General features: G+C 42.1%; 2 protein-coding genes across 5 annotated transcripts in view; one reads left to right on the top strand and one right to left on the bottom strand.

Moving 5' to 3' along the window:
• Positions 1–2,879, bottom strand: part of C3AR1 (complement C3a receptor 1) — a 19,495-nt gene extending 16,616 nt beyond the window's left edge. The window contains exon 1 of one of the 2 annotated variants that reach the window (XM_060024266.1): positions 2,752–2,879. The gene's annotated coding sequence lies outside the window, so the exon portion shown is untranslated. The remainder of the gene's footprint in view (positions 1–2,751) is intronic. The other variant, XM_060024269.1, reaches the window with a different exon arrangement.
• On the top strand, positions 2,878–14,693 carry NECAP1 (NECAP endocytosis associated 1). 3 transcript variants are annotated; one of them, XM_060024275.1, is made up of 8 exons: positions 2,878–3,026; positions 8,066–8,166; positions 8,322–8,426; positions 9,116–9,197; positions 10,022–10,130; positions 10,221–10,305; positions 12,543–12,645; positions 12,970–14,693. In XM_060024275.1, the coding sequence occupies exons 1-8, from the start codon at positions 2,932–2,934 to the stop codon at positions 13,016–13,018; spliced, it is 729 nt and encodes a 242-aa protein (XP_059880258.1). In that variant the 5' UTR covers positions 2,878–2,931; the 3' UTR covers positions 13,019–14,693. The 3 variants fall into 3 exon arrangements, with proteins under 3 accessions (XP_059880258.1, XP_059880259.1, XP_059880257.1); XM_060024274.1 differs by having other exon boundaries at positions 2,896–3,026; positions 10,221–10,404; XM_060024276.1 differs by lacking the exons at positions 12,543–12,645; positions 12,970–14,693 and adding an exon at positions 12,216–12,528 and having other exon boundaries at positions 10,221–10,404.

Below are 14,693 nucleotides of genomic sequence, written 5' to 3'. Positions count from 1 at the left end.
CAGTAGTTCAATTTTTAAAATTGCTACCCCTGAGTGTTAGTATTTGATCCTCTTTATTGCTATTCTATTTATTTTATTACTATTATATGTCAATATGACAGTATTACAGGGATGCACCACAATTTGTTTACCCATTCACCTGCTGATAGACATTTAGTGTTGTTTCTAGTTTTTGACCACTGTAAAAAAAACTGCTCTGAATATTTGCATATATGTCTTTTTGTGAACATATGTTTTAGTTTCTCTTGGGTAAATATTTCAGAGTAAAATGCTGGGTCATGTGTTAAATGATATATTTAACTTTTAAGAAAATACAAAACTATGTTTTCCAAAATGGTTGTGCCATTTTAACTCCCCACTACCAATGTATGAAAGTTGCTCTGTATTTTTGCTCCATATTCTTGCCAGCACTTTTTGCTGTCGTCAAGTTTTCTTTTAAGCCATTATATTAAGTGTGTTGTGTTATCTCATTGTAGTTTCATATATATATTTATTTCTTGTAACATCTTTTTCTGGTTTTGGTATCAAGGTAATATTGTCTTATAAAAATTAGTTGGAGGGGCTTCCCTGGTGGCACAGTGGTTGAGAGTCCGCCTGCCGATGCAGGGGATACGGGTTCGTGCCCCGGTCCGGGAAGATCCCACATGCCGCGGAGTGGCTGGGCCGCTGAGCCTGCGCGTCCGGAGCCTGTGCACTGCAACGGGAGAGGCCACAATAGTGAGAGGCCCGCGTACCGCAAAAAAAAAAAAAAAAAAAAAAAGTTGGAAAGTGTCTTATCTCTTCTTTGTTTTTAGAGCATTTGTATGGGATTTACATTATTTCTTCCTAAAATGTTTGATCAATGATGAAACATTTGGGCCATGGAGGTTTGTTTTTTTGTGGGAAGGTTTTTAGTTATAAATTCAAATTCTTTAACAGGTACAGGGCTATTCAAATTTTCTATCTCTTCTTGAATTATTTTTGGTAAATTGTGTACATCCATTACCATTTAAGTTATTAAATTTGTTGGCATAAAGCTGTTAATAATATAGAGATGTGGAAGTTCATGTTTCATTTAATAATTTCATATTCTCTGAATTTTTTGTAAAGTACATGTAGGGTCCTTACATTGGGGGATTTGGGGAAATGGCCAAGTTAATAAGTTAAATGATTGGACTTAAGCAGAAATCTTTTATTATTCAACAATTATTACTGCCTACTATGTGAAGGGCAATGTGCTGGGTGCTGAAAAAGCAAAGTTCTTGCCTTTATAGAGCTGATGGTTTAGTGGGAGATATTTGAAGAATAATAACACGTTAGATACAATGAAAAGGTATAAGAGAAGCAAGTGGAAGCATCAGAGAAAGTTCATCTAAAGGACCTGGGAAAGTCACAGGAGGAGGTACAATTTGAGCTGATATGTGACCATATTAGTTTGCCAAATTAAGAAGCTAGGGGAGAGTGTTTAAGACAGAAGTTTTAATGCATGCAAAGATATGAAGAATATGAAGAACATGGACAACTCAGGAAACCTTAAGTAGTTGAGGATTGCTGAAATTTTAAGTGAATGTCTGCTTTAAAAAAAAATCTTGGATCTCTTTTATGGCCTTAATATCTATATACCTATACTTATTTATTTACTATATATATTATACACACACACACCTCAAAACATCCTATAGTAATGTATGCCATTACCCATTTTCTGTTGATAGACATTCATGCTGTTTCCATTTTTCACTATTACAAACAATGCTGCAATAAACATTATTGTACATACCTTTTTGCACACATTAAAAACTTCTCTAAAATAGCTATTTGTGGATTTGCTACATTGAAGGTTACCTACAATATTCTGATCAATTCTAAATTTACCTTCAGAAATGCTGTACGAAATTACCTTCCTGCTCACAGTGTACGAGAGTAGCTGATTCCCCACCTCCTCATAAGGGCTAGATATTATGATTCTCTTTGAATTTTAAGATATCTCTTTGCTACGCAGGGTAGACAAATTAGAGACAGGTTTCCAACCAGTCAACATAATGAAGTGGTGAAGATCACCGCTGTTGTAGTCAGACAGCCTTGAGTTGGTATCTCGGTTTTCCATTTGCTGCCTGTGCTACTTAAATCAATTAAGTGATGGAATGGTGGCAAGTTTACCTTTGGAGTATACGAGGCATGTGTTTACGGAGACAGTAGAATCTATCATTATAATAAGACTGGGGGCAAATATTGGCTATTAAATAGTTCATGGTGCTTTCCCAATGGGTCAGGAATGAGTTGATCCCATTTACAGTTTAACACGGGCACAATTTCCAAAAAGATAACCAGAATGCACACTGAAAGTGTGGCAGACTATTTCAACAGGTGCCGTTCTCGAAACTGAGATAAAAAGGTGTTATAAAGCAATGGATCAGGCTGGGTGGCCATTTTTGAAGTTTGGACTCTGGAAGGTTAAAATCCACCACGCCGGTCTACGCCTGGGTCATACAGTTTTTGTAGGTACCCAATTTGGGAATACGGACGGACGGATTCCCCTATTCTGCTTGGAAACTACGGTTTCTAAGACACGTCTTAAAGTGACTCTTGGAAGAAAGAAACTCGACCGAATTCTCGAAGACCGGCACCCTCCCAAAGCCCTGCGGGCCCTTGCCCGGAGCAAGATGGCGCTTTCCCTCCTCGCTTCTCGGGGTTGGAGAGCTCCTTAACGAGAATCACTCACTTGGAGGCCACCCTTGCCCTTACCCAAGATGGTGAGTCGCGCAAACTCACCGTTTCCAGGTTTCAACATGGCTTCCCGGACCCGCGGCACCGGAGGTTAATCTCAGGAACCCAGTGGAACTCTCGCGGAAGTAGCGTAAACGGAAGTTGTTGCGTAACGCGATTCCCCGCCTCCACGTTCCGCCCCCGTGCTCACGCCGCGCCCCCAGCTGGGCGGTGAGCAGAGCCAAGATGGCGGCGGAGTTGGAGTACGAGTCTGTTCTGTGTGTGAAGCCCGACGTCAGCGTCTACCGGATTCCGCCCCGGGCCTCCAACCGCGGTTACAGGTACTAACCCCGAGGTACTGCGGCACGCGCGTACCCGGTTGGGGCTGACACTTTGCTCCTCAGTAGCACGCTGCCCGTCCCTGCCACTGCCACCTCTGGGTTGTCACCTTGCTAGGCTCCCCACCTGGGTTGTTGTCACTCTGTCCTCCTGCTCTTCCCCCACTCTGGACTGCTGTCATCCTTGTTTCCGCCGCTTAAAAAAATGACCATCCTGCATCCTTCCACCCCTCCTCCCCCGGATCCCTCTGGGTTACCCCTCTGCTCTCTATCCGTTTCCAGTCGTGTCTGCTCCATCGCCAGTCACCTTTCTTTCGCTCTTCCCTGCGTCCTTTAGCTTGTCACCCTCATCTTCCCCTCGCTGTCTGTCCCCGCCCCCCATTTCCAGTACCTCGTGCGTGTTTGTGGGTAATCATTGTGTCGTTGGCCCCTCTCTGGATGAGCTAATTTGTCTTTTGTGCTGTTCCGTCTTGTCACCAAATCTTATCATCCACCATATGGTTTTTCCTTTCCGGTCTTTTGCCAGTGGGCAAAGGTTATGATCGTAAGTTTTCCAATGGTTGTCCACTCTGTCTCTTTTCAGTGTTTTCTTGGTGTACGATAGTATTTTCAATCTTTCTTCCCTACCCCCTTCTCTCCACTTCGCCTATAGCTTTTACTTCCAGAGTTAACGCAGCATTTTCACTGGAGGGCTGACTAACCACCTTGTAATCTAATGACTGGGAGGGTCTGAGTATGCTGTAGGAAGTCACCAAGTCATGTAGTCCAAAGAGTTCACATGTAACTCACTGGGTTGCATGTTAAAAAATATGAGTGTGAGCCCTCGCAATTTTATAGCTGTATGATTTGAGAAAAATCTCTTAGCCTCTCCAAGCCTCAGTTTTCTCATCTGTAAAACAGAAAAAAAAAAAAAACAACGTGGTAATAAAACCTGCTCTAGCTACGTACCTTGTAGAAGTTTTTAGAGGGTTAAGAGGGTTAAATGAAATCATATAATAAATGTGAAAAAGAATTTAAGATAAATTTCCTAAAAAGAATTTAGGAAAACAGTAAAGCAGTATATAAACATGAGATACTGTTTTGATTTCTCTCTCTGACTCACATCACCATCATGATTTTCCTCTTGGCATTTCTTATTACCTCGGCTGAAAAGTTATCCTCTCCCTGTGTCCAGTGTTTTGCCTCCTTATCAGAGGTTCATTCATCATGAATCAGTATCTTTCTGCTTGCTGACCTGTGCACTAGACCCTGTGGGTTGTACCTTTCGGTAATTTCAAGCTTTCAATCAGACCCCAAATTGACCATGAATAAGACTCTACATGCTTTTTGATGGTAGTCACAGGTGCTAATATGTGTGCGTCAGTTGAGAACTCTCCTTCTTTGGTGAGCCCTCCTTGACCCTCCATTCTGGCTTAGGTGTGCTCTTGGTGCTTCCATGGCACCTGAGCTTGTCTCTATCACAGAGCTCTTCCTTCTGCATTCTCATTGATTGTTTGGTCTCCCAGTTCTCCAGACGAGACTGTGAACAACTTGAGGTCTTTTTAAACTTTATATTCCTAGGGTCTAGCACAGTTTCTGGTACATAGTGGAGACTCTGTAAATGGTGACTGAAAGAAATTAGTAGATTACACTTAAATTAGCATTGATTGAACTGTGAAGTAAGGTAAAATAGCTCATGACCTCCAACTTTACGCGTTGAGACTTCCTAAAGGATATGATACACGTTGAAGTGAGGTTCTGTTCTTTTTCTTCTACTGCAAGCTTTTTAAAAGCTTGAAGCTTCTCTCACCCGTCTGCTTTCTCTGTCTTCGCTTCTGGTTTATCCTTTATCCTTATGTCAATTAACTGCATTGAGCCATCAAAGCAATTTCTTAATTTTCCTCTTTTACCCTTTTTCTTGTTGTCATTCTGTGCTTTCCATGCTTATTATTGACATCTTATCCTACAAGAGGCTTTTTACATCAACCACTCTTAGTCAGTGAAGAGAGCAGAACTGAGTTTGAATTGTGAGTCATTTATTTGCTGTGTTACCTTTGGCAAGTCACTTAACTCTTTTGAACTTTAGTTTCCTCATCTATAGAAATGGATATAATATTACTTACTTTGTGAGATCCTTTCAATTTTCACAAGAATGGGCATAATGCCTGGAACAGGTGCTTGATAAATATTACTTTTCTCCCTTTTTGTCTGTGTCCATTTTACATTATAAGCATGATTTGTTCTCCAGGCTGCCATTAAAGGAAAAACTGGACTTTGTAGGAAGCAGGAGAAATGCTTTCTTTGAGTGACTAGTAAGATGAGAGGGAATGATTGACTTTGATTCACCTAGCATAAGCTGTTACTTCCCAGACTTGCACTGACCAGACTTACGGAATTTAGGTTGATGCAAAACTTATAAATGATTAGAAAATGGTTTCCCAAGCTATAAAACTTTTTTAAATTCATCATTACCCTCCTCCTCAGCTAAATCAGTATTAAACCCTATAGTGTGGTTTAATGTAATGAAAAGAATGCTGGACTTTGAAGTTAGGGATTGTTATTAGTGTGTTATTTTCTATTTCTTCATTTAGAGAGAGGTGGTAGACTTTTCCTGCCTATTCCATATGGCTGCTATAAGATTTATTGCCAAGGTAGATGAAAATTTGTGAGGTTGGTTTAGAAGATCAGTAAAACCAAGAGTTCCTCAGGCTAGGTCAGGGGAGTGGGAGAGGAGGTAAGGCTCAGGGCTGAGGGATACTGCTGCCATGAGTATCCATTCATTTACTGAGGATTTGTTAAATATTGGCCACCAGACACACAAATAAGCCTAGGAACCTGTCCAAAGAAGCGTGTCTCGTAGGCTTGTTCCTAATATTTTCAGTAGCCCATTTACACTATGTCTAGCTCACGGCGGTATAGTGGAATAAGTAATGACTCATTAAAAAAATTTCATAGACAAGGACCTCTAGAGCTTGCTCTAGTCTGGATCAGATTCAGGTACTTGAGCGTCTTTGAGGCGGGACATCAAGAGAGAGGGCGCGACAAAGATTTTATCTTGTAAATCCTATTCAGAACTTGTCATTTCTTCCTTTCCACCATTTGCTTACCATCTTGTGAAAATTATTTTAATTCAGATATACTTTATTGTTGCCTTCCTAACCTGCAAGTATTAGTCTTTAGGTTCCCAAGGGATGAGTTATTTTATTTTATTGTTTTTTTAGGGATGAGTTATTAATAACTTTTATTCGCCCTCCCTTTTCCACACTGCTGGCAAAACAAACTCACAAATACAATGTTTTGTAAAATTGTTTCATGTTTAAATAATATCTTAGATTTCATTCAGATTCATTTATAACACAGATCATAAGGATTCAGTGTTTGTACTGTTTCCATGGACATTGTATCTCTAATCCACATGTCCTTCCTGAAGTCCAGATTCATATATTCAAACGCATACTCTGTATCTCCTCTTGAAAATCTCTAAGACATCTCAGACTCAGCATAGCCAAAACTGAACTCCTGATCTTTCTTCCCAGACTTGCTCTACTTGTAGCCTTCCTCATCTCAATTATTGGCAATTCCTCTGTTCAGGCTAAAAACCTTGGAGGCATCCTTGATTTTATCTTTGATGTCTGTCTTCCTCTTCTACCTCAAATCCATTCCATTAGAAAATCCTGCTGCCTTACTTTAAGTATATCCACAGTCTAGCCACTTCTGCTCCTTTCTCTTCCTAGTCACCATTGTGACTCTCCTAGATTAGCACAGTAGTCTCTTAACTAATCCCCCTGCTTCGGTGTTCATATTGCTGCGTCTCTGCTATGATGGCAAAGTAGTCCTTTTAAATTAAAAGGGAGGTCATGGATCATGTCACACCTCTTCTTTTTTTTTTTTTTTTGCGGTACGCGGGCCTCTCACTGCTGTGGCCTCTCCCGTTGTGGAGCACAGGCTCCGGACGCGCAGGCTCAGCGGCCATGGCTCACGGGTCCAGCCGCTCCGCGGCATGTGGGATCTTCCCGGACCGGGGCACAAACCCGTGTCCCCTGCATTGACAGGCGGACTCTCAACCACTGCGCCACCAGGGAAGTCCCTTCCTTCACATCTTTGCTCGCATTTCACCTTGTTAATAAGGCCTGCCTTATTAACCTTGACCACCCTTTTGAATGCTGCAACCTGTTCATTCTCCCACGACCCTCCCAATCTCCCTTTTCTGCCTCTGCATTTTCTTTTCTTTTTTTTTTTTTTTTTTTTTTTTTTGCGGTACGCGGGCCTCTCACTGTTGTGGCCTCTCCTGTTGCGGAGCACAGGCTCCGGACGCACAGGCTCAGTGGCCATGGCTCACGGGCCCAGCCGCTCCGCGTCATGTGGGATCCTCCCGGACCGGGGCATGAACCCGTGTCCCCTGCATCGGCAGGCGAACTCTCAACCACTGCGCCACAAGGGAAGCCCTGCATTTTCTTTTTACCGTAGCAGTTATCACCTTCTGAGATGTTAATTATTTTACTTATTTATTGCTTCTTTTTTATTATCTATCTTCTGTTAGAATGAAAGCTTCATGACGGCTTTAAATTTGGTTCCCTCTTGTATCCCAAGTACCTAGAACAGTACCTGCAACTTAATATACACTCTGTAAATATTGGTTGAATTCAGTGAAAGGTAATATGTTTAGGGATTTGGGAGGCTTCTGTACCTAATATATTTCACTTAGTAGACCTTGTTGTTCCCTGATCAGCAAAACACTATTATATAAAATACCATCTACGGTACTATATAAAATAGTGTCATTGTGATAAATTTTTAAATTGCTTTTTTTTTTGTACTTTATACTTTTATTGATGCTTTTTGGACTTAAGTAGTAACATTTCTTCTATTTGCTTTGGACTGTGTGTAACATGAGGCATCTGTATAGAGAGAATCATGAGTTAGTCCTTTGATTATTTAATACGTAGAAAGGGTAAGCAATTCAGAAGAGGGAAATAGAAATATGGCAAATGATTCTGTGTAGGTTTTTAGTGTATTAAAGACGTGGACCCGAGGCCTGAGGCTTCTCCATTTTCCTATCCTAGGGCATCTGACTGGAAATTAGATCAACCTGATTGGACTGGTCGTCTCCGAATCACTTCAAAAGGGAAGATTGCTTATATCAAACTTGAGGATAAAGTTTCAGGTAATCTGTGCTGGTGACTTTCTAACATATTAAGGATATTGGTTTGGTGTTCTTTTATAAATACCTTCAAATTGGGGACTGGCGTGGAAATACTTGTTAATTGAGTTTTAAATTTTGCTTCCTTTGCTCAAAGAAGTCTTTTCCTTACCTGTCAGGGGAGCTCTTTGCTCAAGCACCAGTAGAACAATATCCTGGTATTGCTGTGGAGACAGTGACAGATTCCAGCCGCTACTTTGTCATCCGGATCCAGGATGGTACTGGTAAGGGATCAGGGATTTTGAATGGGTTGAGATTAGGAAAATAGTTAATGCACTTCAACAGAAGTGTGCCCCAGTGCATTTATCTTACTTCAGTTTACTAAATTTTTCCTCCCCTTTGTCCAGAGTTTACTTTAGTTGCTAAAGGAGAAGGATTAACATGTTTGTAATAGATACGAGCACAAGATTCAAGATGTGGTTATTAAAAGTAGACGTAAATAAATCAAAATGTTTATCTAACCAAAGAATTGACACATATTGCCTGTTCATTGTTGTGGTGGTTTTTTGTGGGACTGTCTTACATCATCTATGTTTACGGCAATCATCTTTTCTCCAATCAGAGGCTGGCAAATTTTTTCTGTAAATACACAGATAATAAGTATTTTAGGTTTTGTGGGCCAAATGATCTCTTGCAACTACTCAGTTCTGTTGATGTAATGTGAACGCTGCCATGGATGGTGTGTAAACAAACTGGTGTGCCTTTGTTCCAGTGAAACTGTATTTACAGGAACAAGCTCTGGCAGCATTTGGCCCATGGGCTGCATGCAGTTTGCCGATCCCTGGTCCAGGAGAAAATATTTCACATTCACAGATGTTATCTAGTTAGGGTAAATATTACATTGATATTTTCATTGGATAGAGTTTGCGCTAAGGGATACTTCCTGTTCTGAAGATTCCTGTCTTTTTCGCAGGGCGTAGTGCTTTCATTGGCATTGGCTTCTCAGATCGGGGTGATGCCTTTGACTTTAATGTCTCTTTGCAAGATCACTTCAAGTGAGTGAAGCTTGTCTTTATTTACCAGGTTGAATGTTTGGGGAATACTGCTCCTCAGTTGAGTGGGCACTATCTCTTTTACCTCCTGGTTTCTTTACTTGGTAAACTAGTTCACGTGAATATAAATCTTCCCATTCACTCTGTTTTCTTACATTATATTTGTATCTATTCTATCCTTTCCTTATAGCTAGAATATGTTTTTAATCCCTTGTACAGTGGTTTGAGATGGGGCTTTTGTTTATGCCTCTGGGGAATTTGCCCTGCTTTTAGGTGGCTGAGGGAGGCATAACAGTAGCAGCAGGGCTGTCTGTGAGCTATGAGGGGAGTTATGTGCCAGTGTTGTTACTCCATGTAGCTGACATGTTTTGTGCCTGTTGCAGTATTTCTTCAGCCCATTCGATTTTGGCTCAGCTGTGGTAGACAGCTCCATGCACACTGTCAGCTTCCTACCTCAAGGGCAGGCTTTTCTGCCTTAGGACTTCCTGAAATTGTGGAAGGCCACCCAGTTAGCAAGGGGGGCAACCTGGAAGGACTGAGGAATTAACACCCCCTCAGGGGCCGCCCTCAACCGTGGGGGATGGGAATTGGTGGCTGAGTGCCCTCTTTTGGAGGGACAAGTTTAATATGCATTTTGAATGGTTCCTCAGTGGTATTGAACCCCAGTTGCCCTCTCTTGGCTTTTCTTCCTTTCCTTTCTCACATCTCATGTTCCCTTACTCTACTTTCTGGAATCATGTTTCACATAAATTAGCTACACTCAAATTTGTGTGTCAGACTCCGCTTTCAGGGAATCCCAATTAAAATAACTTACTCTTTTACTGAAGGTGGGTAAAGCAGGAATCTGAGATTTCCAAAGAATCTCAGGAAATGGATAATCGTCCCAAGTTGGATCTGGGCTTCAAGGAGGGGCAGACCATCAAGTTGAGTATTGGGGTGAGTATGGTTCCCCCCACCCCTCCTTGTATTTCCATAAGCCTGTGACTTATTCTTTCTCTCACTCTGCTGCTTTTTTTTCTTTTGTAGAACATCACAACCAAGAAAGGAGGTGCTTCTAGGCCCAAGACTACAGCGGCTGGGGGCCTAAGCTTACTCCCACCCCCGCCTGGAGGTAGAGTCACAATTCCCCCGCCGTCCTCCTCAGTTGCCATCAGCAATCATGTCACTCCACCGCCCGTACCAAAATCCAGTCATGGAGGTACTGATGCAGGTAACTGTCTCTAGCACTTTAACCTTGAGAAATCATATCTTAGGGTTTAACTGAGTAACACCTATTTGCCAAGGAGAGTGTCGATGGTTTTGCTGTTAAATGGCACTTGACACTGACAAGGTGATTCTGGAAACCTCTAGCGAGGCATTGAAGCTTTTTAGTGAGCTGAGAGTCATGGTTCTGGGTGGTTCTTTGGCCGAAAATGAGTAGATATTGAGAAGACTGTTTCCTTCATTGTACCTTGGTGAAAGAGATGCTAGTGGGCCTGAGAGTCAGATGGGACAAGATTTTGGTCATGGCTCTGCTACTTTTTATCTGAATGTGTTGGGTAACATTATTTAATTTCTCTGAGTCTCAGTATCCTTACGTGTAAAATGGAGATGTAAAACTACCCCAAGACTGTGAGGGTGAAATGATGTGGTGGCACCTAGCCCAGTTCTTGGAATATAGTAGCCACTCAGTGAATGTCACTTCTTAATCCGTTCCATTTCTTCACAAGGGCCATGAGAGGAAATGAGACGACATCTGTGTTTATGAGTACATTTTCGTTTTTCTTTACTGTCTGGTGGGAAAAAAGAATAGATATAGTTACTTCCATTTAAAGGATGACAAATTAGAACTTGGGAAGGAATTTTCCTAAGATTAGAGAACCTAGTATTAGAATCTGGGAGTTTTAAGTTATATCATTAATTAGTTAATTATAATTTAATATAATTTAAGTTTTAAATTATATCATTAATCGTTTGTAATTGATTGCTAAGAGCAAACCTTCTCCTTCTGGAATTTTTGAGGTAAAAGTGGTTACAGGCTACTTCTTTTGGTAAGTGTTGCCAGAAGGCACTAAGGATAGTATCTAAGGTTTATTTATTTTTATTTTTTAAAATTAAATTTGATAATTGTAGATTCACGTGCAGTTGTAAAAAATAATACAAAGGAATCCCACGTACCCTTTACCCAGTTACCCTCAACATTTTGCAAAATTGACATTGAGACCATCTCCTCATCTTACTTAGATTTCGTCTGTTTTTTTTTTTTTTTGGCTGCATTGGGTCTTTGTCGCTGTGCACGGGCTTTCTCCAGTTGCAGCGAGCGGGGGCCACTCCTCATTGCAGTGTGTGGGCTTCTCATTGAGGTGCCCTCTCTTGTTGCGGAGCATGGGCTCTAGGCACGCAGGTTTCAGTAGTTGTGGCTTGCAGGCTCTAGAGTGCAGACTCAGCAGTTGTGGTGCACGGGCCTAGTTGCTCCGCGGCACGTGGGATCTTCCCGGACCGGGGCTCGAACCCACGTCTCCTGCATTGGCAGGTGGATTCTCAACCACTGCGCCACCAGGGAAGTCCAGATTTTGTCATTTTTACGTATTCTCATTTGTGCGTGCAGTTGACCCTTGAACAGTGCAGGGCTCAGGTGCACTGACCACTTCCTCCCTGCTCACCCGCGCCCCCCCCATGCAGTCAGAAATCTGTGTATAACTTCATGGTTGTCCCTCCGTATCTGCGGTTCCGAATCTGCAGATTCAGCCAACCACAGATCACGTCGTACTGTAGTGAGTGTTCATTGAAAAAAAATCCCTGCGTAAGTGGACTCATGCAGTTCAGACCCATGTGGTTCAAGGGTCGGCTGTAGTTCTGTGCAGTTTTATCAGGTGTAGGTTCCTGGATCCACCACCGTGGTCAGGATACTGAACAGTTCCACCACGACAAGGATCCCTTGTGTCGCCCTTTATAGCCACACCTCTTTGCCTCTCCCCACGATCCCTAACGCTCAGCAATCAGTCACTAATCTGTTCTCCATCTCTAATTTTGTCATTTCAGGAATGTTACATAAATGGAACCATATAGTATATAACCTTTGGGATTGACCTTTCCCACTCAGGATGATTCCCTTGAGAGTCATCAAGTTGTATATATCAACAGTTTGTTCCTTTTTATTGCTGAGTAGTATTCCATGGTATGGATGTACCACAGTATGTTTAATCATCACCCATGGAAAAGCATCTGGGTCGTTTCCAGTTTTTGGCTGTTACAAACAAAGTCACTGTGAACATTTACGTATAGGTCTTTGTGAGAACGTAAGTTTTTGTTTCTAAAATTTTTATTACGTTTCCCCTTTTCTTATTTCTTCTCTTACCTTGTATTCAGATATCCTTTTAGATTTGGATTCTCCTGCTCCTGTAACGACACCAGCACCAGCTCCAGTTTCTGCAAGCAATGATTTGTGGGGTGACTTTAGCACTGCATCCAGGTATTAGCATAGGGAAACCAGCATACTCTCAACCAGGGTATCGATGATGTGTGTACAGTCAAATGAAGTCTCTGATCTGGGAAAGCAGGGCGTTTGTAGGTCATAGAGTCTTCAGCAGGAATTCTAGGTAAGCAAGTATAGGAGTGCTGGGGATGGTGGGATAGCAAAGCTGTAGCATGAAGCTTGAGTGGAATATCTCAGGCCTTAATAAGTAGAATTGCTGTGGAGTATAGTTTCAGGAACTCTGGGCAGAAATTTCTTACTGTTAAGGCTGGAGTCCCTATCCTAATATGCCTTTGGCTATCTCTCTGTTCTGTCTTGCAGCTCTGTTCCAAACCAGGCACCACAGCCATCCAACTGGGTCCAGTTCTGAGGAGCACGGCAGGATGTTAAGGACAGACTTGAAGAATCAAAATGACCTTGAGGGCACCCATCTGTGAGGGGAGCTCGGAACCCCTTCCCTCCCCAGAACCAAAATTACTGAACGGTTGTTTTCATAGCTTCTCCATTGCGTTCAGGCTGGTGTGTCACTCCCCGGTGTTGTTCCTTGCTGTACAGCCAAGAAAGTATTTCTTATCTCCTGTTCACTGTCAGGGCAGGGGAATAGTGAGTCTTATGATACTTGTGGCTATTGCAGGGCTCTAAAGGCCAGGGTCTCTTTGGTGGGGAAATAACCTCCAACATCTGTAAAATTTTCTCCATCTTTAAATTCTTTAACTTCTTTCAGAATCATCTCATGACCCTGTGTGCCTCTTTGTGAAGCTCTGTTTAGCAATTTCAGGGGAGACAAAACCCTCAGAACTTCCTTTTCCATTAACTGAAGACTCTAAAAATGGACAGACTGATCACAGTGTTTACAGATTCAGAATTTTGATAGGGGTAGGTGTGAAGAAAGACCTGTTTCCTGGGTCTCTGCTATATATCCTCCCTCAGGCTTGTCTTATTCAGTGAACATCCAGTGCTGGGTGCAGCCCCCTGACCCTCTAGTGCGTTTGCATGTGTCCTCCTGTGGCAAGAGGGTTGTGTTGGTGGCGCCCCACTCTCCTTTTGTTGACAGTGCAGCATCTCTGATCACCGGGTGTCTCTCGGGTGAAGGAGGTTCAAGGGACTATGTTTCCCTACTTATTTTCTAGAGACGCAGTTACTTTCTTGCAGCTCCATCTAGTTGCTGCATTTGAAGCACAGCGTTACTTTGTAATGGCCCCATTATTTGTCCTAAAGTTAAAGGGTTTAGAGTTTTTAATCTAATTTGTAGAGCAGAGAGGTTGAAAGCACTTAACTCTTGTTCAGTACCCACATTGCCTTGCTGCCTGGGTATCTGGCTCCTTTTCATACACAGTTATTTTTTCAGTCCACCAGCTCTTCAACAGAAAGCTGCTATTACATGTACCATCGTTTATGAAGCAAGCTGGAGAGCCATGGCTTTAGCTGTGGTAGGTTTTGCCCAAACGACGGCTGCAATACCCATCACCAGGAATATCTCAGAAGCAAGTTGCCCCCCACCACTTCCCCTCTCTCTGCCCACCATTCCTTTTACAATGCTGTGAAGGGGTCCCGCTCTTAGATGAACTGGCACCAGCTCTTTTGTCTGCTAAGGGGCAATTCTGAGAGTGAAACGGGAGGATCTCATTCTTCCCTTAGCATCTATTTGGATGGTACCCTCTGGCTGAAGGGAGTCCTTATATTTAGTTTCAAAATAGATTCTCTCTCTTGGATTTCCTTCTTGACTCTTTTTAACTTTGGGTCCATTTTTTTTTTTTTTCATTGCTTCCCGTTCCAGGCAGCTCTATTCTTGCAGAGCCATGACAGGACATTTAAAAATTCCAATAGAAAACACTAAAAGGAAAGCCTATAGATTCACTAGTGATTAACTGCTGGGAGCCTATTTTCTCAATCTTCCTCTATGTTGTGTTCTTTGTATTCTCAAGATGATAATATATTATGTATTTGAATTGCTGAAGAATTGAAAATGAAGTTTCAGATATATGTATATAGAGCATATGTATGCTGTATTGGTGCAATGATGGTAATTAAAAATATGGAAAGAG

This window comes from Delphinus delphis, chromosome 11 (genome assembly GCF_949987515.2).
Source record: "Delphinus delphis chromosome 11, mDelDel1.2, whole genome shotgun sequence".
In the NCBI taxonomy this organism is placed as follows: domain Eukaryota; kingdom Metazoa; phylum Chordata; class Mammalia; order Artiodactyla; family Delphinidae; genus Delphinus; species Delphinus delphis.
Note: the sequence above shows the minus strand (reverse complement) of the source record. Positions and strands in the feature narration are given on the sequence as shown.